This window comes from Camelus dromedarius, chromosome 14, assembly GCF_036321535.1.
Source record: "Camelus dromedarius isolate mCamDro1 chromosome 14, mCamDro1.pat, whole genome shotgun sequence".
Classification (NCBI taxonomy): domain Eukaryota; kingdom Metazoa; phylum Chordata; class Mammalia; order Artiodactyla; family Camelidae; genus Camelus; species Camelus dromedarius.
In genome coordinates this window covers 48,298,665-48,326,282 of record NC_087449.1, presented here as the reverse complement: position 1 = coordinate 48,326,282, position 27,618 = coordinate 48,298,665, and the positions used below count along the sequence as shown (strand labels likewise).

The following is a 27,618-nucleotide window of genomic DNA, read 5'->3' as shown; positions in this document are numbered from 1 at the left end:
AACATTTCTCTTCCCTCCTTCCCTGAGCACCCCCCACCCTAGTCCTAGTACCTCCCTCTCGGAACGCAGCTCCCTTTAGTGTCCCCGCCGGGACAGAACCTCAGTACCGCCCCCTCCCGGACCCGCCCCGCGACCCCGCCCTCTCCGCCCGGGCCAGTTGGCGCCGCTCTGGGGCGCCGGACCACCTTCCCTAGGGACCCAACCTCGCAGTCCTCCAGCCCACGAGCTCCCGGACCCGGGCCGCGGACGGAGGAGGCTTGGAGGGGCGGCAGGCAGCGCCGCCCCCGCCCCGTGGCCGCTCCCTCCCGGCCGCCTCCGCGCCCCGCCCGCCGCCCCGCGGCCCCTCCCGCGCCACTCCCGCCGCCTGCCCGCCCGCTCCTAGCCTGCTCTGCCTCCGCCGCCCAAACTTTTTTCCGGGCGCGTTTCGCGGCGGCGCTGTCTGTCCGCCAGCCCTCGGCCCATGGGCTCCCCGCTGCAGGGGGCCTGAGCCCCGCCGCCAGGTCCGCCCGCCGCGCCATGGCGGCCCGCGCGCCCCCCGCCGCACCTGCGGCCGAAGAGCCGGGGGGCCCGGGGGGCCCCCCGCGCAGGAAGAAGTCCCGCTCCGGCGCGTCCAGCCTCCGCCGCGCCTTCAGCTGGCTGCGGAGCAAGCGGCGCAAGAAGAAGGCGGCGGTGGCCGAGGGCGCCGAACCGGCCGCCCCCCGGGCCAAGAAGGCGGACGACAAGGCCAGGAGGGCCAAGGGCAAAGGCCGAGGTAAGGCGGCCGGGCACCTGGGCAGGCTCCAGGCGGCGCCGAGGGTGCGGCCAGGGTGGCTCCGCTGGAGGTCCGCGGCATATGGGAGGGGGACGACTCCCTAGGCTCGGGTGCTGGGGGATCGAAGAGCCCAGGGCTCAGCCTGAGCACCCCTACTCTGCACCGCCCCGTCTCCAGAATCCCAGACTCAGCCCTGCCCCGCTCGAGGGGCAAGGGTCCCCTGGCTGGGGCAGAGATCCCCTGGGTTAGGCAGGAAGTGCTGGCCGCCCGGCTCCTGGGACGGTGAGGCAGTCCCCTTCCCCCAGGCTCACTCAGATTCTGCCCTCTGCTGAGTCAGGGGGTCAGAGACTTGACTCTGGCGTGGGGCCAATGGGAGAGGCAAGTGGCCTTGCATCTCTGGTGGGGGGGTCCCCCTGGGTCTGGAAGGTCAACTGCACTCAAAAGGTGTATCAGACGTCGAGGTGAATCTGGGTTTCTAGCCCCCAAAAGGACCCAGCACGGAGCATAACATGCTTTAGGTTCTTAACAGTGTTAGCTTTTCCCACCTAGCCCCCCTCACCACTTACCTGGGCCAAACCGCAAACATCCACCTCCTGAGGTGGTGAGCTCAGGATGTGAGCCAACTGCCAATGCCACTCCTCCCACTCCTTCCCCTAGGCCTTGTAGAAACGTTCTGTGTTGGAAGTGTGCTTGCAGGTGGGGGAAACTGAGGCCCCCAAGTTGTTGGAGAGGCTGTACCTGGGCGGGGGTGGGTACTTGAGGCTACAGCTAATTGCCTGCGTCCAGGCTCCCAATGGCCTGATGGAGGGGCAGCCTGAGGGGAGGGGTGGCTGACCTGGCCCATCCCTACTGGGGTCACTTTTTGTTTGGCCGCTTGTTTGGTTCTTCCCTCATCTTCCTCTCTGTTTCTGTCTCCTGCTTGAGGGGGAGAGCATGAGACTCTGCAAGAGGGTGGGGCTCCCCTGGGGCCTGCCATCCTAGGAAGTCTACCTTTCCTGTGCTCCTGCTGCAGTGCTAGAGGTGAGGAAATGGCGGTGTGTTCTGGCCCATCCCATTCTGCCTGTATTTACCCTCCCAGTGTCCTTTAACCACCTTCTCTGGAGGAGAATTGGAAGGAACACTTTGGGGGTCAGGAAGAGGGTGAAAAGCCTCTTGTGTGATTGCATCCGGCCCCATCTTCCTTTTGGACATGGGCCCTGCTCCCCTGCGGCCCAGCCACAAATAAAAGTTGGGTACTGGGGCTGGGATGGCTGAGCCAGGCCCTGAGGAAAGGTTTGTGTAAGGGGTGTTTCCAAGGGCTCTGCAGCCCCAACAATATGTGAAGTCTGTCCCAGGAGTGCCCCACTGGGATTCAGTCTCAAGTCATCCCCATCTCACTCAAGGGGGCATGGGTCAGAATAGCAACAGGGTGGACTGTGGTCAGACTGTAAGAACTGGAGACAGAAGGCTAGTGGTGTACCCCAGGGCAGTGGACCCTTTTCCCTTGGGAGACCATGCTGGAGGCAGGGGCTGGGAAATCTGACTGTAGGTCTCTGCTCTGACAGCCTGGGTTAGGGCTCCTTGGGTCAGTGGCCTGGCCTCCCCCAGCCACTGTGTTTGGTATTGGGTAGCGCTGGGCTTTCTGGGCAGCAGGTTGGCCTGATTTGGGCCCACGTGCGTGGGCAACACCTCCCTGCCCCTGGCTGTTGTTTTCTTGAGTCTGAGGGTGGCCCCAGGTACATCTGGAGGAAATCCTGCTCCCTTTTGCTCCCACCTCCTATTATTCCAATTGTTTCCTTGTCACCTGCCTGGCCAAACTTCTTTTCTGTTTATTAAGAGAAATAAATCCGATCTCTCTTAATCTCCACTGGCACCGCTGGTCAGAAAAAGGAAGCCCAAAGAAGGCTTAACTCTTTCTGGGGAAAATGTTTAGAATGGAGGTTGGGGGAGATGGGGAGGAGGCACACACAAAGTTCCTGGGAGGTCAGGGGCCTTTGCTAGGGAGGTCATTATCTCCCCCATCCCAATGGCTGAACCAGACACCCACAGATGCAGGTCTTCGCTTCCCTATTCTGAGTCTCCTATTATAAATGGGAAAAGAGCTTGGAATAGATTTTGAACATCTGTCTTCCTGGACTCTCCTGCTCTCCTCACTGGCCTGCACAGACTTAGAAAGAAAAGAGAGGCAGTCTGACATTTATTGATTATTCTGAATGTGCCAAGAGCCCTGTATCCATTATCTCATTTGCACCCATTTGCAGATGAAAAAATTGAGGCTTAGGGACAATGAGTGATTGATTTGCTCAACTGGGATTTGAACTCAAATCATTTGTCTCCAAAACTGGTCCTGCCTTCATGATTCTTCCAAGGACATGGACTAGGAGGGTAAGGCTTAAAGATCTTTTTATTCAGCCCAGTCTACAGCTAGGAAAAGGCCCAGAGAAAGGTGAGGGAACTGACAGAGTGGGAAGAGTATCAGAGTCAGGCAAATTAATGAGAGTCCACATCCTGGCTCAGTGGTTAGCAAGCCCCATGACACAAGGCAAGCAACTTCCCTGTGGCCTCACTTATTCCATTACTGTCTCTAGAAGAGAGGGGACCTTTTCACAGGTGTGACCCTCTGGCTGGACATATCCTTGATGGGTCTGTGAGCTTTCTGTCTCTCCAAGTCTCACAAGAAAGGATGTGAAAATTGTATGATGTGAAAATTATATGAACGTGAAGTCACCACAGAAATGTAAGGGGTCGCTGCTATTATTGTGTTTGTGAGTTTAATTATCTGAGTTGTAAGGACCCAGTCTGGAAGGGATGGGCTCTGAGGCTGACAGGACAACTCCATCCTAGGCCCTAGTCTGCCCATCTTGGGCCATGTGACACTAGCAGGTTATTAACCCCTCTAGATAACAAATCTGACTTCACAGGGGTGTTTCAAGGATCAAATTAGATAACAGACATTCAAGTGCTTTGTGAACTGTGGAGCATGGTCCAGATGGCAGCAGGTTGCTGCCGTTGTGATGCTGAGGACTTGGGCATTAGCTCAGTTTAACCTGACCCATGTTTAGAAAACGACTGTTTGGTTACACCTCAGATGCCCATGATGATGATTATTGAGGGGGGATCCACAGAAGGAGGAGTCTTTCCTTTTCTGACAGAGGACTCAGGTACTAGAAAAAAACAAGCAGGAATCCATATTTCCCAGAATATCACCTGGACTCTAGGCAAGCATGTGGGGAGAAGTGTTTCAGGGACAGATGCCAGAAATGGAGCCTTGCAGATAATCCGGGGAGGCTTCCTGGAGGAGGTGAGCAGAGTTTGGAAGGAGGGCAGAGTGCTGGCTCATTTGAAGAGGAACATGAAGGCTGTTAAGTGCCAGACCCTGGCCAGGCATTTTTATGACTGTCTTCCCTTGTCCTCACAACCACCTGGGAAGTAGTCAGTTATTACTATTTATAGGTGAGAAAATAGGCCCAGAGGGTGAAAGTAAGGTGGTCAGAGTCACTCGGCTTCATTCATTTGAAGAAGACCTATTCCTTGCTATATAATGTAAGGCACTGTTCAGGGTAATGCAAATGTTTGGGACAAGATGGCAAGGTTCCCCCTTGCATGGAAGTGATGAACACAGTGTGGCAGTGACAGAACCACTCAGTCTGCTTCCAGAGGCCACACTCTCTAAACAAGATAATATGAGGTTGGATGTGTCTCTGACTCTGGAGGGGAGTAAGTGCTGTAGAATCTTAGGACCAACTTTGGGGAAAGGAGCATACAGCCCTCCTGAAGGTTTCTCTCAGGCAGTGGGCCACTAGTGGCTGGGGGGCGGTGGGGATGGCTATGATACTGACAGTGAGAATTTAGGAGCTCCCCCACCAGACTTAGCAGATGTAATCCCATGAATTTTGGCCACTCACTCAGGGAGAACTGTCCTTGGTGTGGGGTTGTGGAGAGACTCCTGAGTTTGAATTCTGCTCTGCCGAGTGCTCCTGCCCCACTCTTGGCAAGACACTCTGTCTTAACAAAAAGATAGGCTTTAATGGCCTCTGACCATTAATGGCCTTTTCTCATTTTAGAATTCTATGAGTTTGAGAATGGGCTGGAGGAGCAAGCTGGTAGGGGCTGGGGGCCTGGGGGCCTGGGGGTGGGAGCTATGTTTAGGAAAGGAGAGCCCACCTCTGGCCAGTCAGTTGGATACAACATTGGGACCCAGTGGCCCGGACATCACAGGAAGGTGAGTGAGGAGAATGCAGTGTGAATAATGCCATCTCTCCCTGCTGAGGAAGGGGCCTGTGTAGCTCTAAGGTAAAGTGAGGACCCAAAGGCTCTTTGGTTAGTGGGCACTTTGCCTCTCTGAGGTCAGGGTGGCATCTGTTTGCCTTCCAATAAACACTCCATGTATTTCCACATTCTGTGCCATTGCATGTGCTGTCCCCCACTTAGGATGTGCTTCCCTTCACTTTTCTATCCAGGGAACTCCTCAAGGCCTGGTCCAGTGTCATAATCTCTGTGATACCCCTGGGGAAATTATTGCCCTCAGGCCCTAGAGCAGGGTGCAGAAGAGACTTGGAGTTGGACAGGGTATGCTTTCCTGGCTACCCTCTTGGGTAGGGCTATCTCAGTGTCCTTAGCCTGGGGCCTGGACTGATATGATGTGGGCAGGGCTCCCTCTGCTGTGGGACACATCCAATGGGGGAGTGGCTTCCACAGAGGAGTCTGGGTCCACCTCCTCCAGGCCCCTCTGAAGGGATGAGGATTGTCTGCCTTGGGTCCAAATGGGAGAGGAAGGGGTCTCACTAATTTATTGCACAAATACTTATTAAGTATTTACTATTAGTAATAAGTACCTACTATGTTCCAGACCCTGTCCTGAGGGTAAATGAAAGACAAGGTCCCAGTCCTCATGAACCTCACAATTTGAGGCAGGGTGGCAGACACTGAACAAGTAATTAAGGGTCAAGAAGTGTGACTAAGGAGGGAACAGAGTAACCCCAGGTGGGGATCAGAGACAGCTTCCCCATGAGGTGATACCTGAGCTAAGATGGAAGGATGAGGGGAAGCTGGGGTGGAGGGATTTGCAGAGCTGGAGTTAGGCAAGGCTCCTGCTGGGGGCTGGGACCTGCTGGCTGTTGGGTTCTTTGGGGCACAGGAATTGCCATACTTCACTGTTCCAGACACCCTGAGGGCAGGAGCCATGTTGACAGACTTTTCCCTCTGCACTGCCCAGCACAGGGCCTGGCCCTAATTGGCTTTGGGTGGTAGGTGCGTGATCTGATATGGGCCTCCAGAGCATGGACATCTCCAGATGCTGGGCACTCAGAATGGATGGCCTGAGATGTCACAGGGGGCCCTCATGTCACATACACATGGGCCACTGAGTTCCCGAGGAGGAAGTGGCTTGCTCAAGGCCACACGGTGTTAGAGGCAGAACAGCAGCCCACCCCTGCCAGGCTGACCTCAGCTTCCCCACTCCTTTGTTCTAACTTCAAATGGAAAATCCTTTCCCAGAGAGGTGCCTCTACCAGGGGTGGGATGAGAGGAGCAGGAAGCCAAGAAAGCCTCATCCATCCCCTCCCTTACTTCCGTCACCTTCAGGAACCTGTTCCAACAGCCTCTCCCTCTCCCCCTCCATGGAGGCCCAAATCCCCACCTGTGGCACACGGCCCAGGTTCTCTTGGAAACCCCCCTCAGGCTGGGGGGTCCTCCCCCCACCCTACTCTCTCCCTCTCCTGCTCCTGAAGCAGGGCTGCCAGCAGGGTCTGCTGCACTGGGGCAGCTATACTTTGTGGCCGGCAAATCTGTACTCTGGTCTGCAGAGGGCAGGGGGAGAACCTCCCATCGCCTACCTGCCCCTGGGAAATTCCCTTCTTCCCAAACCTTCAAAGCTGTCTCAGCTGCTCCTGGCCTGTCACATGCTGAAGAAAACGCATGAGAGGAGGCACTGTATATTGTTCAGGCCGCAGTGAGTGTGGCGGGGTGGGGAGAGCAGGTATACACACCTCCACCTCCCGTCTGCAGACCCCATGGCCACCTCCAACCCTGTGGCTGACTCGGGGAAGGAAGTTGGCGGAAGTAACTTCCTTGGGCAGGAGGGTTGAACTCCTTGTCCAGCTCTCCCGTTATCATACTCCCTGGACTCTGTGCTTTTGTGTTCCACTGTCCTGGGGGCCGGTTCATCAAAGGCTGCCAGCTGCATTCACAGAGTGCTCTGTGGGGGCATGGAGGGGCGATAGCTCAGCCTCCCAGGAGGTTAAGCCCCAAATCTTCTGGCAAAGTGCATGCTGCCCGGGGGCTGCTGGTGGGATCTAGTCCAAGTAGAGCCTCCTGCCTGCTTAAGGACACCCTCTCCTCCAAGCCCCTAGCCAAGGGAAGCCTTTACTGGTCTCCAGGAGAGTCAGGAGACACTCAAGCCCTGCCTTTTGGTTCCAGGAGTTCTGGTCTGTATGTCTTCAGTACCGCCTACTTCTTCCCGCCAGTCCTATCCCAGGCTCTCCCATGCTCTTGGCAGTAGGCTTCCTCCTGGATCCTGGAGCAAGCACAGCCCTTGTAGTGAAGGAATGTAAGACTGGGAGAGTGCCTTGGACTCTCGTGCCTGTGCCTGTTCACCTCCATCAGTACTTAAGTGCCATCATCATCACTTCTGCCAGTTTCTGTTTAATACCTACTATGTGCCAGGTACTGTGCTGAGCCTGGGGTTACTAAGGGGAGTGAGAAGATCACTGCCCTTGGGGAACTTGTTTTCTGGTTGGAAAGGGAGACACCAAAACAAACCCCTGTCTTGAGACAAGTGCTGGGATGTGTTACACAGGGTGCTGGGGAGCCCTGAGGTGTGATCAGTACTGTATCTGAGGACAGCACTAATGCCTGGGAGCGCTGAGAACTGAACTGGACCAGGGGCAAGGAAGACACTATGGAGGAGGACACTGCTGAGCAGGGCCTTGAGGACAGGCAAAGGTGGAAGAGGAAGGAGCATGTGTGAAGGCCCCGAGATGTGCACTGGGGAGTGGCATGCAGTTCTGTGTGGCTGGTGCTCTGAGAATGAGAGGGCTGTGGTCTGAGATGAGGCTGAACTGGTGGGTGGGGGGCTCCTGCAGGGCCTCCTGCTACCCTCCAGACATCCTTCTAAGCTCTTTGTATGCCTGTCCTCACTCAGTTCATGCCAAAGGATTTGGACTTTACCCTTGCATGTCTCTCTGCTTCCCTATACCATCTTTCCCCTTTATGGGCCTCAGTTTCCCCATCTGTAAATTAAGGGAATTGGCTAGCAGATCTCTGAGGTCTCATCAGACTGTGACACTAAGACCCTCTTCTCTGTGCAAAGCAGGGAGCCTGGTGCACACAGTGTGGTATACAGTGTATGCTCAATAAGTATTTCCTGGGTATATGAATAAAATACCAGCTCCTCAGGGACTGCACTGTTCTCAACCTCGGTCTCTTAGCAAGAGATGGGCCTCAGGGAGGGTGTGACTTCAACTCTCCTATTTTACAGGGAGGGAGCAGGATGTCTTGGAGCCTCTGGGCATAAGAGGCAGTGTGCTATAGTGGAGGGGCTTGCCTAGGTGGCAGAAAGGATGACCATAAGGGGATTAGAACTGAAGGCTGTGGACTCCCAGCCCAGCATGCTCTCTCTCTCTCCACCATGCTGCCTCTGATTGGAGAGACAGGGTAGTGATGGTAAAGATAAGTCATTGCCCAGTGTGAGGGGCCCTGGGCAGGTCCCTGGATACAAGACACTTGTGAGGACATAAGGGTGGGGGCCTCGGGCAGCCTGGAAGGCTTTCAGAAGGGGTGAAACTTAGCTTGCTTTGAAAAACAAAGACTTGTACAAGGAGAGATGAGAGAGAACTCCACAGATGCACGTAGACATGGGTGGTTCCACGTATGTTTACCTATATGCTGCATTACTTACACATAGACCCCCCGCCAATGTAGATATGGGCATATCAACAACAAACAACTGCACAGTCATACTGATACACAAAAGCACATGCAATTACACAGTCTTATAGACACATTTTCACTTACATGCACACTTACATGTAACAGGCAGGCTGTTACAACTCAAATACACAAAAATCAGTGATATTAAAAAAAAAAGTCAATGATATTCAGCCACCTTGAGAGAGACGGTCACAATTATATAGGCAGATGCACAAAAGTACACATCCAGATCTATATAAACAGACTCAATTAAATGGATACAGACATGCAGTCACATGTAGATGATTATACGGAGAGGAACCCATAGGTTCAGGGTCACAGATACACAGCTATATAGCCACATTCAAGCACACAATTACAAATGCCCAATTACATGCCCTCCTTCAAGGTCTTGCAGAGGCATAGATAAAGTGGAGGGGTGGGTAGCCTGGAGCAGTGAGTACTGGAGTCAGTCTGGGTTTGAGTACTGGCTCTGTAGCTTAATGCTATTTGGCTTTGAGCTAATCAGTTGACTTAATGAAACCTCAATTTTTCCATCTGTAAAATGGGGATGGTATAAGTACCTCCCTCACAGAATTATTTTGTGGATGAAATGAACTAATTCATGAAAACAGTTATAACAGTGCCTGGCACAAAGCGCTATATAAAAGATGCTGTTATTAATTTGAATACTATTACTGCAGAAATACAGTCAGATAGATAATTGTACACACAAGCAGAGACAGGAGATATACAGACAGACACGTAACACTCACAGGGTGGCGGTTGGTGGGCCCTACCAGCAGCAAGGCTCCGTAACTCGCCTGTCTGGAGCCTGGGCCCCTTGTTCTCTTGGTTCCACTGCAGATCTCAGAGGCAACCCCTGAGTTGGGGGAGCGAGCGATCAGCCAGCCCCACCTGGACAGGCCCGGCCCTTCCCAGAGCACTCTGGGCGGGGCGGCTCAGCAGGTCTCCCAGGTCCTACGAGGGGTGGAGCCTATGGGACGTGCGCCAGGCCCCGCCCCTCCTCCGGCCCCGCCCCCGCCCCGGCCATTGGCTGCAGAGCTCGGGGGCGTGGCCGAGCTGGGGCTGGGGGCGCCTGCGGTGGCCGCCCGCGCTTCTCTCTGCCTCCCTCCTGTGGCTGCGGGCCCGGCGGCCGGGCTGGTTGGGCTGCGCTAGGGTTCCCGCGCCGGCTCCCGCGCCCACCATGGGCAACTCACACCACAAGAGGAAGGCCCCCAGCGGCCCCCGGGCCCGCAGCTTCTGGCGGTTCGGGCGGTCGGCGAAGCGGCCGGCAGGTAGGGGCTGGGGGTGGGGGCGGGGCAGGCGGGGAGGAGGGTCTCCCTGCCGCAGCCGCCGCCGCGGGTGCTGCCCCCTCCCGGGGCTTGATGGGTGTGAGTGTGGGGGGCCGGGAATCCCCCGCACAGACCCTAACCCTCACAGGCACACAGAAACAGGTACGCAAAAATACCCACGGACGGGCACACGTACATGTTCACAATTTACACAGTCACATGCACAACACCCACTCATATGTACGGCCATGCAGACACAATCACATACATATTCACACACACACCATCGCTGTGGGACGTACAGATCCTGAGACACAGGTACATATACCTGTGTATAAGGTTTACACAGCCACACGAACTACACCACACGCGCAGATTTAGACACAATCGTACACATCAGTCATGCAGGTACAGTTGCCCAACGTCTTAGGCACATATATGTACACACAGGTTCAAAACTGCATGACCAACTAGACACACAGGCTCAAAGACAGACCCTAAAGCACTTATACACACACACATTCACGCACACTTGTTCCCCAGGCTTTAACCCCCACGGACTGAAAGTTTGCAGGAGGGAGGGGAGACAAAGGTGGAGGGGAGAAGCAGGAAACCAGGGGCTGGAGACTCGGGCCGCCTCCATCTGGCGTGATCGGGAGTCGGACTGGTTCTCTGGGCTCCCTCCCCACCCCCGTCCGCGTCGCCACTGCCTCTCTCTGTACCCCTTCCCCCCACCCGCGGTCCCCGTGGTCGCTGCCGCATCTCCCCCCTTTCAGTGCAGCCACCGAGCTGGAACGCAGCCTTTCCCGGCGTGCTGCGGGATCCCTCCGCGGGTCACATTCCATCCTCCAAGTCAGGGGGGAGGGGGCAGAATGGGGAAGGCCTCCAACCCCAGGGCTGGGAGCCAGGATTTCTGGTTTTCCCCAGGGAGTCTGGTGATTCAGGGTATCCCCGGGTACCAAGGGGTGTTGGAGGAGGAGTTGTCGGGGGTGCCTAGTTCTCTCACCTGGTGAAGCCAGACATAGGGTAGGGGCAGGGTGGGGGATCCACTCCCCAAACCACAAGATAAAGGATCTCCAACAGAGTCGGGTATCTGTTGGTCTTTGGGAGTGAGAGAATCCTGAAGAAGGTGGCTTGGGGGAGCTCCCTGCTGTGGTGGGAGAATCCACTGTTGTCTTCCCAGGATGGCCCACATTCCTAGAGGTTCGGAATTAAGCCTGATCTCATCCCTCCAAGCAGGGGGCAATAGACAGGGCCTAGGCTGGGAATTATGGGGTCTGGGTTCTCAGTGCGGCTCCAGCTCCGGTATGGGCTCTGTGACCTTGAGCAGATTGCTTTTATTTCCCTGCACCTCTCTGGCTCCTAGAAGGGGCCTGTCTGCGAAATTAGGGCAGCATAGCTTAGGTGACTTCTTGGGACCCTTACCGTTCTGGCTAGTCATTTCATGGATAGAGATTAAGGTCTAGAGAAGGTAGGTGGGCTTGTCCAAGGTCATCGTGTGCAATGGTTTGAAGAATAATCATGATTATTAGGAAAAGGGTTAATTAAGTTCTGTACACTCTCTGAGATTCCTCAGAAGGTGGGTTGATAAGAGACTCCTGGACCTTCCAGTCATCTCCCTGTCGCAGCAATCCCGAAATCTGGCTGTGCCCACCTGTCTCTCCTCTTGAAATCTGCATGGGGGTGGGGTGGGGTGGGGCTGGGGCTGGGGCTGGGGCTGGGGCTGGGGATCTTCATCTGCCCTCACATGGCCAGTCTAATCTCATGGTTTCCTGAGAACCAACTGTGGGTCCAGACTTGTGACCATTTGTGGTGGGGGCGAGAGAGATTAAGAGGTCTGTGTTTACAGAATCTGCTCACTGGCCCTTGCGGAAGACGCATGGGGCTTCTAGCACCCCTTGTGCTTTTCCAGTTCCTGCTGCAACTCAAGGGTCAACCAGGCTTTAAAGGTGTTCCTAAAACCAGAAAGCAATGTCAAGGCAACACAGAAGAAAGTGCGGGGGCTGGAGAATAGTCTAGATTATATATTAAAAGACTTTTGGGTTGAGGTCAGTTTTAGAAAACTGGGGAGCTGGTCTTAATTTGGTCTTTGAATTAACGATAGGGTTGGAACTAGTCCTAAATTGTTGATTAAATGAGAGAACCTGGCCAGGGATGCATTTCAACTCTGGGGTATGGTCAAGAGCAAAGGCATGGAGTTGAGACAGAGTATGGAGGCTGGAAAGAAAAGTAGTTGAGGCTTCTTCCTTGTGCTTGGGAGGAGAAAAATTTCCATTGTGAATGCAAACTTCAATCCTTTTGGTTTTACTTACACTGAGGATTCTAAGGCTTCCCTGGACTCAGCCTCTGCTGTTACAGGCCCAGGTATGGGACTGGGGCTTGAGAACTTACTCATTTGATTAGTCTGTGAAAGGATAGGGGAGAGAATGCAAGGCAAGCAGGGAGGGCTGGTGACTACAGGCCATAGGGAGCCAGTGAAGGTGTTTGAGCAAGGGAGGAACTGACGAAAGTAGTGTTTTAGGAAGATGGCAGGTGCACTCAGGACAGGCTGGCGGGGTGGGGCGGTGAGAGTAGAAACTCATAGAACTGTCTGGAGGCTGTTGCAGTAATCTAGGGGAGAGGTGATGAGGTGAGGGCTGGGGACAGGGTGAGGGCTGTGGGAGTGGAGAGGAGTGGCAGCTGCAGAGACACTGTGGAGGAGGTGGGAGAAGTGATAGGACCTGGGATTAATCAGATGTTCAGGATAAGGGATAGAGAGGGCTGCTTGGCTTAGGGATGGTAGCAGATAATACAGAGATAAACCCTGTGCTAAACCCTTTACATTGATGAATTCATTTGTCGTCCAACAGTCTTACAAGCTAGAAGCTATTATTCTCCCCATTTTACAGATGAGAAAGCTGCAGCTCAGAGAAGTGACATCTCTTGTCCAAGGCCACTCAGCAAGGTTACCAAACAGGGATTCAAACCCAAGCCTGTCAGATTCCAAAGCCTGTGCTCGTCATCATTGTAGGGATAGATGGGTTTTCTCTTATGATGAAGGGGCCTGCATGTCCTCTGGGCAAAGAAAGCCTGAGGCCCTGAGGGATTTGGACTGTGTAGAGAGCACACATGGAGGAAGCACTGTGGTGGAGGGGGCGGAGGAGGGGTTGAGGACTAAACATTGAAGCCCCCAACAGCTCAGAGAGGGAGCAGGTGGGCAGTGGGAGGGGAAAAACCAAGATTCAAGGAAGAGTTGTTCGATCCTATGTTACAAATACCCTTAGACCACAGACAAGGATGAGGGTGGATGGGGAGAGGTCTCCCCACTGCTGGAAAGACACCGTAACCTGGTTGGGATTGCTTGGCCTTGGCTCTCAGGCATCCTACTCAACCCTCCCACTCCAGTCCAGCTGTGGGCTTGGTCCTGGGAAGTTAGGGGATTGGTGGAGGATGTAAATTGGAAGTTCAGGGAGTACCCCTACCACTCTGCCCTCCTCCTGTTCCCATGCATTATACTGTCAGGTTTACACACATTGCCCTCCTCCTAGTAGGGTTTATTGTTCCCACTTTGCAGATGAAGAGATTGACTAAGTCATTGGTGGAGTCAGACTCCCCTGCCTCTGGGCTTGAAGTATCAGGGGCCACAGCTGGGGGAAGGCCTGCTCCTGTTACCTCCACTGCCCCCTTTCTTCCTATGTCTCCTCCCATTTATTAGGGTGGGGAGACCTGTTACCAACTGTATGTCTAGACTTGCTTGTGGGAACCCTGGGCTTTCAGATAAGGCACTGGCCCAGCCCTCTCTGGTCTGAGGGATCTGAGATAAGCTGAACCCCCTTGTGCCCCAGGCCCTGAGCAAAGAGTGGGACCACTGCCCTCGTTCTAGGGGCAGAGTCATGCATGCTAAGGGCTCTTTAAAGATCATCTCTCCTACCCTCCCACCTCACAGATGAAGAAACTGAGGTCCAGAAGAAGGCAGGGCCTGGCTCAGGATCATGCTGCAATTGAGGGGCAGTGAGAGCTCAGGCCTAGCACTCCTGACTCCCAGGCAGCGGGATGCCTGATCTGGGCTCTGAATTCCCTTTCCTCCCAAACAGGGGTGTTAGGGCTGCCAGACAGGACTAGGCCACTGAGGAGCTGATACTGGAGCTGATGTTAAGTGTCCCTTATCAAACCTTATCTTAACAATGGTTCTTAACTCCACTTGAGATTTGAAGAGCACTCCGGAAGTGGATGGGCTAGGAGGCCTCTGGTGGCATGGGAAGAACATGATTTTGGCAGCCAGTCGGAGCTGGGCTCACATCCCGACTACCATTGCTAGCTGTGTGACCTTGGGCAAGTCACTAACCCTAGGGGAGTGTCTCTGTATGGTGAGGAGGATTTAGTGAGACCATGTGTGTCTCAGTTGGCACTCAGATCCTGGAGAGGCAGAGGCTCCTGATGACGACAGAGACTTTGTGTTTACACTTGGTTGCGTGGCTTTAACTTTCCAAGGCACTCTATGAGGTGGGTATTAGTCCCACTTTACAGATGAGACTGTGGCCCTGAGAGGCTGGTTCGTTTGTCCAAGGCCTGGAATCCAGACCTTCTGACTCCCAGCCTTTTTCTCTCTTGACTTTATGGTGGCTGCCTCTCCGGCATCTATAAAATGAGGATAATCATGCCTTGAAGGAACAAAGGAAAGAGATTTGGAAAGTCAGAATTGCACGCTGGCCGAAAGAGATTATTATGTCATTGTCAGTAACAGATACTGACCCGGAAACTCATTATGACATTTATTAATATCATGGTAGCTAATTCCTCCCTGTGTTACTGCCCGTTCCCCCAGGCGCCTGTGGGAGGGGATCCTCCCCTCCCTGTCCCAGGCACTCCCTGCCCCCCAATATTTACCGTAGAACCGGCCTGTCAGCTCTGCCCTGGCCAGGGTGGGGCTTCACACTGAGAAAAGGAAGGACGGAGATTCCCCTTCTGCACAGATGGGGTGCAGAGCTCCCCCACTTTGGGCAGGGACTGAGGTTGGGACCACCCCTCTGACTCCCCACCCCCTTAATTTCCTGAGACTTAGGATCACTAAGGCATTTGGAGTGAGACCCAGGTTCGAATGTGGGCTTGGTCACTTCCTCATTGGGTGACCTTGAGCAAGTCACTTTCCCTCCAGCCTCCTTGTGCTCATTTGTAAGAAGGGAACGCACACCTACCTCTCAGGTTTCTTGTTCTGCGAGACTGTAGAAGAGAAAGTTTTTGAAAATTGGAAAGTACCTCCACCTGAAAGTTATGTCCACTTTCCTTTGTCTTGCCCCTAAGAGAATAAAATCTATGCGTGCTCTGGTTTCTGCTCCTATGGGAAGACTCTGGCCCCCTCTGGACCTTGGTTTGTCCACCTGTAGGACAGTGAGGGGTTGAGACTTAGGGTCTCCAAACACCCTGCCTCCTGGCTCCTGAGCGAGGCCACCTGGGCAGCTGAGCCCTCCCCCTTCATTCCTCTCTCCTGAGTCAGGCCGGCCTGGCTGTGGGTGCGCCGCAGCCCCCGCCCCTTGCTCTGGAACAGGACAGGTTGAGGCCTCACCCGGTGCAGGATGTTGCCAAGACTTGTGTACACATGCGCACATCCGCATGTGGCCTTAGACAGCAGGGGGCTCCCTCCATCATTCCTTCCTGTCCCCAGGCTCAGGAAAGCCCGAGTGGTGATACATGTACCTGCCTTCATGTACACATAGCCACCCAGTAGGGCCCTGTGTGCGTCCGTGCATTGACACTCATGTGCACGGAGGACGTGGACTAGGGAGACGTGGGTGTGCTTTGTGGACGTGACCATGAGAGCACCCACCTGGAGGGATGGCCCAGTGGGACATTTTGGAGGTGTGTGCCGCACATCTCTGCTGGGGAGCTGTCGCTAAGCTCCTGAACTTGCAGGTGTGCTTCCTGATGTGCCCTGTGCCTTGGGAGGCGTGGCCGGGGAGGTGGGCAAGGTGTGTTCTCTGATCCTGAAGCCTCCTCCCCAGCGCAGGTAGGGGAGGCCGAGGCTGCAGCTGCATGGTGAGCCTCAGCACCAGGCTGCACCTCTGGACTTTGCCGGGCAGGAAGTCCTGGAACACTCCATGTGGCCTTGGGCAAGGTCCTCCTGCTCTCCGGGCCTTAGTTTCTTTGTGAGGTGCCTGCCCTCCACCTGAGACCCCAGTTGCTGAGCCTCTCCCCCAAACATGCCACAGGTGTGTAGACCTGTGCCTGGGGTGTCTCAGAGAGGGCCTGGCTCTGGCCTAGCCTTGGGTGGGTAGGGGGAAGGGTGTTGCTGGGGGAACCAGATGTTATCAAGTGTGAGAGCCTTGGATCTGGCTGGGGAATTTGCAGCTGTGGCCCTGACTGCCTGCTATGGGCCTGGGACCTTGAGCTGATGTTCCCCGTCCCCTGACTTAGCAGAGCTCAGCCCTTAGTTTCGCTGGTTGAGGTAAGCTGAGCATGGCTGTATCCTGCATGGTTGAAGGCTCCACTTTTGGGGCCAGCCACAGCGTGGGAAGTCACCCAGCTTTCTGAGCCTCATAGACCCATGGTCAGTTACCAGGAGAGTATCTTCGAGTACCCACCTCGAAGTGCTGTTGTCAGATCTGTGAGGGCAGAGACTGCCTTCCACCAGTTCCTGGCAAAGTGCCTGGCATGAATTAATCAGCCTACAAGTGTCAGTCTACTGTTCTTTTCCGTTTGAGTGGGACTAATAAGAAGGGTGGATGAGTCTGGCCTACGAAGGAGGGAAGAGGGGACAATGTGGTCAAGAAGCCTCAAATTTGCAGGGATGATATAGGGTCATTCAACCCTTCTTCAGAGGAGAGATCAGGTTTGTAGCTGGCACAGTGGACAGAACATGGCTTTTGGATTTAAGTGGGTCTTGATTTCAAATGTTGCCCCCCTATTTACCAGCTTTATAATGCTTGCCCTCTCTGGTCTCCATTTCCTAATCTGCAAAATGAAGATAAAAGTGCCTACTTCTTAGGAGTGGTGTTTAGATTTCAGTGATCTGTGGATATATACCATCCAGCCCCACAGAATTTTCTCCAGAGAGCCAGGGCTCGGCTGTCTGCATGAGTGGTCCCTGAGAAGTGGCTCAGCAACGGGGAAGGACCAGCAGAACGGTCTTGCAGGGTGGGAGCCACTGCGAATTCTTAGATCGCTAGGGACTCAGAGAGAGAAGGGCGCTGTGAGAGAGGGGTGTCCTCAGGTGAGCTTGGGGGACAGCACTTCCAGTTCACAGGCCTTCTCGTCCACTGTCTCAGCTACTCTTCGGAGTTGCCAGGGGGAATCTCTTTTAACACTGTCAATACCCAGCTTAACCTTCACTATTGACCTCCTGGGGCTCTTTAAATAAAATCCAGACTCTGCCAAGGCCCTACCTGACCTACCTCCTGCCTCTTCTCATGTCCTGCCATTCTCTCCTTTGCTTAGCACGTTCCAGCCACACTGGCCTCCTCTCTGTTCTGGGAAGCCCACCACGCCTGCCTCAAGGCCTTTACATTGCTGCCTCTTTCTAGAAAGCTCTGTGCCCAGCACTTGCCCTAGCTGGCTCCTTCTCGGGTCTCAGTTCCAGTGGCCTTTCTTTGATGCCCCCTAAAGGCACCTACTTCCTGTCACAGCTCCTCAGCCCTCACTATCTAAAATTATTTTGCTGGTTTATCTAATTCATGTATTCATCAAATATTTATTGAACACATAGTATTTGCCAGACACTGATTTAGACACTAGGGATATACTGGTGAACAAGATGAAAGCTCTCCGCTAGCTGTAGCCCTTAGTACTAATTTAATAAATATCTGCTGATTAAATGAATGGATACAACAGTCTTATAGAGGAGTTATTGGCCTTGTTTCCATATGAGGTCATGACTTGTGTGTGATGGAGCTGGATTTGAACCTGGGCCTGACTTCCCTCCAAGTACCTTCCTCCTGCCCCCAGTCTTACTGCCCTCATCTCTGAGCTGTTTCTTGGCTCATTCTGCTCTGCCTGGTGATCCAACAGAGTCACTGAGGCACAGAATGAGGCCAATGGGAAGAATCCTGGGGTGGAGGAGCATGAGGTCTGCACTGAAGGCCTGTCTCTGTTGTGTGACCTTGGAGAGTTTACACATTACCAAAGTGGGAAAAATAATCCTTTGGAAAATCTGGGGCTGAACCTACACATGAGGGGTTATTAGCACCAGCCACTGTGAGTCTACTCTGGGCATCTCCTTGGCTTCCCAGCCAGCACTGTGTCCTGGGCTGGCTTCTACTCCTCCAGGGACCTCTGCCAGTGGCCTTGCCATCCCCGCCAGGAGTCCTGGGCTTCTGCTTGGCTGTTCCATGCTCTGAGCTCCTTCCCCAGGGAATCATCCTTACCAGCCAGGAGGACAGCAGGGGTGGGCACCTTGCCAAGTCTAGTCTAGCAGCTTTTCCACCTACCATCTGGCAGCTGAGACCCCTGCCTTAGCTTTGGCTCCTGACTGCTTAGAAAAGGACTCAGGCACAGGGGTAGTGGGTTGCCCCTGGAATTATATCTTTGAAACTCCTAGAGGTTCTCCAGAGACTCTGGGCCTCAGTTTCCCTGTCGGAGTCTGGGAGGGTTTGTGCCCATGCAGGACACTCGAGGGGCGGGGTCGGTGGATGGGCGGGATCAGCGCTGAAGGTAGGAGGAGGACCTGGAGAGCAGCCCCTCCCCCTCGTCTGCCTGGAGCCGGCGCTCTGCAGCTGGTCGCAGACTCATCCCCTTCGCGCTCGGTCATGGTGAAGGCGTCACCCGGCGTTCTGGAGAGGTCGAAGTAGGGGACGATCCGAGTGGCGCCCGCAGTCATGGTGGTGTTCCTGGGCCGCCACCTCCCGGCGCTCCTCGGCCTTTTCAAGAAGAAGGGTGAGTGGGTGTGGCTGGGGGAAGATGAGGGATCCCTGACACCCCCATTTGCCAGACTCTTCTGTAGAATGGGGGATCAAGGACGGGGAAGGTAAGGGGGTGGGGGATGGGGGCCAGTAATGAGGCCAGACTCCTGTCCGCGGTGGTGCCTTTGTCCAGCTGCTTTCCCACTGCCTTTGTCTGATCTCTTGTTTGGAGGATGGCTCCAGGTGTCTGACCTTGAAGCCCGCAGTCCTCCAGCAGGACTGCTTTCCTCCAGGGGTACCCACACTTTACTGAGTACATTCCAGTACCTCAGTTCCAAGAGGTAGGGGACCCCCTCCCAAGTCAGCTCAGTGTGTGGGGAGGATGGGATGTGGGGAGCAGGGTAGAGAGGAAAGTAGTACCCCTGGAAGTTGGGGGTGGAGCAGATCAGCAAACACATGTTTAGAGACCTGGGGGTGAAGTTTTGGTGGGAGGGGCCTATGCCAGCTTCCTTCTAGGAACTGGGCTTTCAGGCCTGGAGTAAGATGTGGGGGTCAGAGGACCCCCAGGTTGAGTGGAAAACTCGGGTTTAGTCCTGGTTCTGACTCCGATTTGCTGGGTGACCTTAAGCAAGAACTTTGAGCTTGTTTTTGGAGTTGTAAATTCATGAGATTAGGGAGATGGTCCCTGAGAAACCTCCTAGCTCTGACTTTGTGGGATTCCTGAGGATTCCCTGGGCAGGAGCTTGGCTGTTGAAGAATGGGCTGAGGACCGAGGACAGGGCAGGCCAGGTGTCAGCTGAAGACCAGGATCTTGGGGCGTGGCCGTTTAAAGGGCTTGTTTTGTTCCTGTCCTTCTACAAGGTGCTGCCAAGGTCACATGACCCTCCCAGAGCTTTTGCTTATGCTGTGGGTTCCATTTAAAGGGGGTCTGGAGCTGCAGAGTGCTGACACAGCTCCCTATTCCTAGGGTTGGATGACCAGCTCCTTCATGGGCGGGGCCTGTAATAAGATCCTTTGTAATGGATCTCTTGGCTCCTCTGTGCCAGGGGCCTGGGCCTCCAGGAGAGGGGGATGCCTGGGACTGTTCCCCCAAGAGAGGCTGGGGCTGCCTCATCTGGGAGTGGAGGGGCCCAGATCCCTTTTCTCCCCTCCCCTGCCTATCCTTCCACTAAGGGACAGCCACATGGGTGAGTAGGGGACCCAAGAGACCATATCCTTGGTTTGGTCCATACCCCAGGACTTCCTGGGAATCTGGTTATGACCCTTGCTAGTGCCCACCCATTCCTAGTGTCCCGTGGTGTCTTTTTCTTGGACCTGGGCCAAGGGGGTGTACAAAAAGATGGGTTGTTTTCCTGTAAAGTTTTCGGGATCTGGAGACAAGAGGAATGTATTTGTTATGGGCTCTGTGTACACTGGGGTTCCTTGCATGGGGCCCTGAGTGACAGTTGTGTGTATATTTGGCTACTGTTTGCGTCTATACAGAATGGGGATTGTGGGTATCGTGTGTACACCTGGGGGCTGGGCGTGCTCTGGTGCGGGTACACAGATGTGGTTATACTTGGATGCTGTTTGTTTGTATACATATTGAAGCCTGGGGGTCTTGTGTGGATATCTGATGGGCATATGGGCCTTGGGTATGGTACCCTTTGTGGGGTGTGGTGCTCAGATAAATGTATCCTTGGATGTAGTTTGTGTATGTACTTGGGGGTTGTGTGTGTTGAATGTATACCCTAGAACTGTGTCCTGAGTAGATGGGGAAGTGGGTGTTGCATGTATGTGCAGGTGCCCTGTGCAGTCTGGGGACTGTGGATGCCCTTGTTGTGGGGCCTGTGCATCCCCAGGGCCCAGATGCCTTTGGGCCTCACTTTCCTTCCTCCTCCATCCCACCAGGTTCTGCCAAGGCTGAGAGTGACAAACGTCTAAGTGTAGGGCCCGGCCAGGGGCCAGTGTCTGTAGTGGATGAGCACCAGGACAATGTCTTCTTCCCCAGTGGGCGACCACCTCACCTGGAAGAGCTGCACACGCAGGCCCAGGAGGGGCTCCGTTCCCTACAGCACCAAGGTAACTTCTGCCTCCTCCCCTCCAGTGCTGCTCTCAGCTCCTAAGGTCTGGTGCCTTGCTCAGTACACCATTCTGGTGTCTTCCAGAAAAACAGAAATTGAACAAGGGTGCTTGGGACCATGGAGACACCCAGAGCATCCAGGTGAGCCCTGCCCCCAGCTCAGTCCTGACTCTACCCTTCCCTCCCTGGTGATCTCAGGCAAGTTTGTCTTTGCAGCCTTCTGGAACTGTTTCCTTTCTGTATCATGAAGGGCTAGACTAGATGCCCCCTGAGGGCTGGTCCAGGATTGTTTTAGCTGATGCCTGCTCAGTACTAGGTGACAATGGTGTGGGGGTGGGAGGAAAGGGAGGTGAACCTGGGTTGAAATTTCCAAAGGGGAGCCTGAGGAGGCAAGGGTAAGCCCCACTCACACCTCTAGGGTGGTTCTGGGTCTGAGGCCAAGGCCTGATCCTTCTCCCAACAGTCCTCCCGGACCGGGCCTGATGAAGATAGCATCTCCTTCTGCAGCCAGACCACGTCCTTCACGGCCGAGAGCTCCACGGCAGAGGACGCTCTCTCTATCCGCTCTGAGATGATCCAGCGCAAAGGTGTCTGCTTACCAGCTGGGATTCTTGCACAGGGGAGAGGGGTGGTGGCCACCATCTGGGTCCCAGCACCTGCAGCCTCCCCTTTTCCTCCTAATCTAGTGTTTCCCAAGGCTCTGTGACTCAGTGAATTCAGGAAATATAGTACCCTATGTCCTCCTGGAGATTCATGATGAACATTAACTGAAAAGCAGGCCAGTTAAGAGTTGGGAAACCTGGGTTTGAGCCTAGTGTTACTATTTACAGCTGTGTGATCTTGGGCCAACCCTTAACCTCTGTACTTCTGTTTGATGTTCTATAAAAATGAGGATAGAATACTTACCTTACTGGAATGAATGCCAAGTGCTTAGCATGCTAACACACAATAGGTGTTTGCCAAATGGAAATTACCATTATAGACCTAGTAAAGCCTTCCAGAAGGCTTGCAGAAAAGAAGTATGTAGCTTTGTTTAACCTAGCTTTGCCCATGCTTACTTGACTGTGGAAATCTTTTTTTGCAGAGCTCTTTTTAATATTCTATAAAAGTAGCGCTCTGCAGAATTTGCCCCGAGACCTGCTCTAACAGTTTCTCTCCTCTGGACTGGCCCCTAGGCTCCACCTTCCGACCCCATGACTCATTTCCCAAATCATCTGGAAAGTCAGGGCGGCGTCGGCGGGAGCGGCGGAGCACTGTGCTGGGACTGCCACAGCATGTGCAGAAGGAACTCGGTGAGCCCCCGATGTGGAGGTGTTGGGTGGGGAGCCCTGGCCAACCCCTCTGCTGACTCCCACGTCTTCCCTGTCCGGTCCAGGCCTGCGGAACGAACGTGAGGCTCCAGGTACTCCTCGGCCTCCTGGTCCACGGGAGGCCGTACGCATCCCCACAGTGGATGGCCGCCCGGCGGGAGTAGCCACAGGGCCAGGGGCCAGGGTGTCCCTGCGGGCGCTGGAGGCAGAGGCAGAAGCTGGTGCTGAGGCAGAGGCCATGCTACAGCGCCACATCGACCGTATCTACCAGGATGACAGCCTTGTGGGCCGATCCACGGGGGCCCGGCCCTTGCCACTGACCCGGCCCATGTCCCTAGCAGTGCCGGGACTGACAGGAGGGGCAGGGCCGCCGGAACCCCTGAGCCCGGCCATGTCCATCTCGCCCCAGGCCACCTACTTGTCGAAGCTGATCCCGCATGCTGTGCTGCCACCTACAGTGGACGTGGTGGCCCTGGGCCGCTGCAGCCTGCGCACACTGAGTCGCTGCAGCCTGCTCTCAGCCAGCCCAGCCTCTGTCCGCTCACTGGGCCGCTTCTTCTCAGCCTCCAGCCCGAGGCCCCGCAGCCGCCACCCTTCCTCCTCCAGTGACAACTGGAGCCACTCCCAGTCCTCTGAGACCATCGTATCTGACGGCTCCACTCTCTCCTCTAAGGGTGGCTCTGAGGGCCGGCCGGAGGGCTCTGTGGCCAGCAATAGCGTGGTGCCCCCTCCCCAGGGGGGCAGTGGGAGGGGCTCTCCCAGTGGGGGCAGCACTGCTGAGGCCTCGGACACCATCAGCATTCGGAGTGGTGGGCAGCTGTCTGGCCGCAGTGTGTCCCTACGTAAGCTGAAGCGGCCCCCGCCACCTCCCCGCCGGACCCACTCGCTCCATCAGCGTGGCTCAGCAACACCTGATGGGCCCTTGGGATTGCCCCCCAAGCCCGAGCGGAAGCAGCAGCCACAGCTGCCCCGGCCGCCCACCACGGGCGGGTCAGAAGGGATGGGGGCAGCACCCTGTCCATCCAACTTAGCAGGTAGCTGGGTGCCTGGCTTGTCTCCAGCTGGTTCCCGGCGCCCCCCACGCTCCCCAGAACGGACACTCTCACCCTCCAGTGGATACTCGAGCCAAAGTGGTACCCCTACCCTCCCTCCCAAGGGTCTAGCAGGGGCTTCTGCTTCCCCAGGCAAGATCCAACCCCCTAAACCAGAGCGTGTCACTTCCCTCCGATCTCCTGGGGCTTCTGTGTCCTCCTCTCTCACGTCTCTCTGTTCCTCCTCCTCTGATCCAGCCCCCTCAGATCGTTCTGGTCCACACACATCAACTGCCCTGGGTGACAGGTTCGTCATACCTCCTCACCCCAAGGTGCCTGCACCCTTCTCCCCACCTCCCTCAAAGCCCAAGAGCCCTAACCAAGCTGACCCTGCTCCAGCTGCCCTGGCTGTGATCCCTGGGCCCATCTCTACCACTGCTGCCAGTCCTGAGTCCCTACCCACTCCCCAGGTATCCCTGACCCCACCTAAGGCGTCTCCTGTTGCCTCCAAAGCCCCGTCACCCCCACCATCCCCACCCCCATCTTATCATCCACCCCCACCACCCACTAAGAAGCCAGAGGTGGTTGAGGAGGCCCTGTCTGCCCCAGAGACTACTGAGGAGTCCCTCCAAGATCCCAACTGGCCCCCACCCCCACCTCCTGCACCGGAGGAGCAGGACCTCTCCATGGCTGACTTCCCTCCACCAGAGGAGGCCTTTTTCTCTGTGGCTGGCCCTGAGCCTGAAGGCCCTTCACAACCCTTGGAGCCCCCTTCAGCTACTATCTCTTTCCAGAGCCAGCCCTGTGATACCCCAGACCCTCCTCCAGCTCCACCAGCCCCACCTCCTGCTGGTTCTGTCACAGGGCTTCTGGCCAAGGCTCCTCGAAAGGAACCAGTGGGCTGCAGCAAGGGTGGGGGGCTCCCCTGGGAGGATGCTGGTGCACCCCTGGTCACGCCCTCACTCCTGCAGATGGTTCGGCTGCGCTCTGTGGGCGCCCCCACAGTGGCTCCAAATCCAGCATCAGGGCCATCACCCCCCCAGAAGCCACTACGAAGAGCCCTGTCAGGGCGGGCCAGCCCAGCACCTGCCCCCTCCTCAGGGCTCCATGCTGCTGTGCGACTCAAGGCCTCCAGTCTGGCGGCCAGTGTGGGCCCTGTAAGTGCCCAGCCCAATGGACCACCTGAGGCAGAGCCACGGTCCCCTGCCTCTACCGCCAGCTTCATCTTCTCCAAGGGCACTAAGAAGCTGCAGCTGGAGCGGCCTGTGTCCCCTGAGGCCCAGGCTGACCTCCAGCGGAACCTGGTAGCTGAACTACGGAGCATCTCAGAGCAACGGCCACCCCAGGCCCCAAAGAAGCCACCTAAGGCTCCCCCGCCCGTGGCCCGCAAGCCCTCTGGGGGAGTCCCCCCACCCCCCTCCCCCTGCTTTCCTCGGGCTGAACCCCTTACTGCTCCTCCTACCAACGGGCTCCCTCATGCAGAGGACAGGACTAAGGAGGAGCTGACAAAGAATGGAGGTGTCCTGCAGCTGGTGGGCCCAGAGGAGCAGAAGCTGGGCCAGCCTGGCTCAGGTACAGTGAGCAGCAGTAGGGTGTGGGTCCCATCACTGGTCATGGGAAATAGGTATCAGAAGTCCTGCCACTAGGGATTTGCTTTTGGATCTTTCAGATTTTTCTGGTCTCGGTGCCTGGGAAGGGTGACCTGTCACCTCTGATGAGCTACAGTGAAGGAGCATGGTGTGTGGAGCTTTGGAATCAGACCTACTAAGTTTGAATTCCAACTTTGCCATTTTATCTACTCACCCTAGCCTCAAGTTCCTCACTGTAATGTGTGGGGCAGTGATATGTTATAGTGGCAGAGGGAACATTTGTGAAATGTCTAGCCCAGTGCTGTTGGCATGGTCAATAAAGTGAGGGGTGAGGATGTGCCCTGGGCTCTTAGTGGCCAAAACCAAGCTGGGAGGCCCCTTGTTGAGTATCTCTTTTCCCCCCACAGACCCACAGAAAGAGTTGGTCTGACCACCAGGCACCTTGCTGGCACTGCTGACCCATCCCAGGAATACAATCTCAGGGACCTGAGTGGCTCCAAGGATGAGAGGATAACGGTGGACACTTAACCTAATAGAGAGGACGCCTGCAGCCTTAACCTCCACGGCCTTCGATATTTATGCAAGCCTGGTATTGATCCTGCCCTCCAAGTCATCCAGCTCTCATGCCTTTTCCCGAGTGGATTCATCTCTGGCAGCTGCAGCCTCAGTCTTGGCCTTAGCCTCATCTTGAAGGAGGTAGCTGGTGGGAGTGGGTGGCTGCGCCCCCTGCTGGCCTCAGGGCCACAGAGTTGGGAACAGAACACCTCACTTGAGTTAAAATTTTTTCTTTTCTTTTTCATGTCCAAATCATGCACATACTGTACTCCAGAATCAAAGCACTTTTGAAAAGTGGCTGCATGTCCATCCTCCAGGGCCCATGAAACCACATTCTGAGGGCCTGTTTACATGGCAGCAGCATCAGTCCCCAGCAGCCAGCCCATGGCTGGGACTGATCTGTCCCCCTCCTCTGATCCACTTTGCTCCTTTTTTTCAGTTCTTGGAGGTGGGCAAATCATTGTATACCCACAGGCTTCTCCAGGCTGGAGGCAGAAGTGGGGCTGTGGAATTCCAAAGCACAAAAGGTGTAGTGGGGGCGTTAGCCTTTCTGTGCCTCAACGTACCACCACCCACCCTCCTGCCTTCCAGTTCTGCCAGGTGCTCCACGCGGGAACAGGAAGTGGGAGTCTGCCAGGTCCCAGATGCATCGGGGAGAAAGAACCAGAGGGGAGGTTCGCTCTGTCCTCAGTGAGCAGAACGGAGTAGGGAGTCATCTCAGTGGGCACTTGGCCCTGTTTCACTTCATCAGGTTGGGGTGGGTGGGCACGACTCTTCAGAGGCAGAAGCCCATGGTCCATGGCAAAGCTGGGTGGGTCCCTTTCAGCTCAGCAGAAGTCCTGCGGACCTGGATGCAGGGGTGGGTCTGGCAAGGAAGAGCTTATTTGGGCAGTGGGCCCAGACCTGGCCCTATGGGTTTCATTCTCTGGCCTTTCTTTCTGCTCCATGCATGTCCTTTCAGCACAGGTGGCTCCACTGGGGGAGCTGATGCTGAGTGACATGGATGGCAAGCCAAAGGTACATTCTGTTCCAGACTCTTCCCCTAGTCAGTGAGGGGGCACTCTGCTCCCACAGGCAGACTGGGTGGTTGCCCCCTAGACATCAGCCTCTGCTACTCATCCCTCCTCCAGGAATTTCAATGACCTTTCCATTTTCAGCCTGTGCCACTTATCTAGGTAAGCCGGCTTTCCCACTGGCCCCAGTGGCTCCACGGGGGTGGCCCTAGTGCCTCCTTCCACTGCAGCGTGGCTGCCACCAGGACCACCCCTTCTGTCTTGATCCTCTTTTCTCAATAGTGACTGGGGCTTGAGCCTGGCATGGAACCTCGCTTTTAGCTGCTTCTCCTCCACCCAGGAGAGAGGTTGACCCCTTCCCAGTACAAGAGCTGGGGACAGGGGGAATGTGGTCTGAGAACCCAGGTAGCTCTGGCTCTCTCACTAGTCTCTTCTTCCTGTCGTTATAAACCAGTGTTCTTCTCTGCCCTTTGGGTAATGGAGAGCTGCTGCTGGGTATGCGCTGAGCCTGCCCAGTGAGTAGGGGAAAGAGGACAGTTAGTTAGTAAGCAGTGCTCAGCTCAGAGCTCCTGACTCAACCCCCTGGGAACCGGGAACCAGGACCAGGCCAAAGCTTCTGTAACACCAGGCCCTGGCAGTAGCCTAGAGCTGCTGGAGGTGGGAAGGAGCCCACCTTGTGTCTTTCCCTCCCCTCCTTGTGTTATTTGAGCTCCTTATCTTCACTTAGAATCTTCTGAGCTTGTTTCCCCACTGGGTGGGACAGAGTACAAAGGAGAAAGGAGGATCTCCAAGAGGCAACCCTTCTTTGTCCTCTGGGATAAATGAGCTTGACCTAGTGCACATGGAGAGACCAAAAGCCTCTGATTTTTAATTTCCATAAAAATGTTAGAGAAGTATATATATATATATATTTCTTTAAATTTTTGAGTCTTTGATATGTCTATACAAACAATCCATTTCCTCTGCCCCAAAGCTGGAGTGAGACACATGGAAAAGCTCTGTGTGGGTTTCATTCAAAGGTGTTAATTAATTAAATGATTAAAACTTGGCTGTGGCTGCTGCTTCTTAATGGGGAGGGACAGGGCAGTGGTCTGGGCCCACGTTTAGAAGGGAAAATGTTCTGGACCCCAAAGTGAGCCTCTTCTGTTTAACATTGCTAAAGGGAAAGTCAGAGTGTCCGCTGTCCAGCCTAGTCTACCCCTGCCCCCATTTCAGGGTCAAAAGTCCAAGATCCAAGCAACCCTAGGCTGGGTGAGGGGCCCAGAAGCTGCTATACACTATTCTTCTCTCCTGAGATGGTCCAGCTCACAGACAG

The 27,618-nt window shown here is 55.1% G+C and overlaps 1 protein-coding gene across 4 annotated transcripts; it reads left to right on the top strand.

The window, feature by feature from the left end:
• Window positions 1-384: 384 nt before the first annotated feature.
• NHSL3 (NHS like 3) lies at window positions 385-27,351 on the top strand. Of its 4 annotated transcripts, none has more exons than XM_064493806.1 (8): window positions 385-751; window positions 20,634-20,804; window positions 20,891-20,946; window positions 21,269-21,392; window positions 21,981-22,097; window positions 22,181-24,718; window positions 24,816-24,883; window positions 25,143-27,351. In XM_064493806.1, the coding sequence occupies exons 1-7, from the start codon at window positions 517-519 to the stop codon at window positions 24,845-24,847; spliced, it is 3,273 nt and encodes a 1,090-aa protein (XP_064349876.1). In that variant the 5' UTR covers window positions 385-516; the 3' UTR covers window positions 24,848-24,883; window positions 25,143-27,351. The 4 variants fall into 4 exon arrangements, with proteins under 4 accessions (XP_064349876.1, XP_031320506.2, XP_064349877.1 ...); XM_064493807.1 differs by lacking the exon at window positions 385-751 and adding an exon at window positions 9,787-9,936; XM_031464647.2 differs by lacking the exon at window positions 385-751 and adding an exon at window positions 18,573-18,777.
• The last annotated feature ends 267 nt before the right edge of the window (window positions 27,352-27,618 follow it).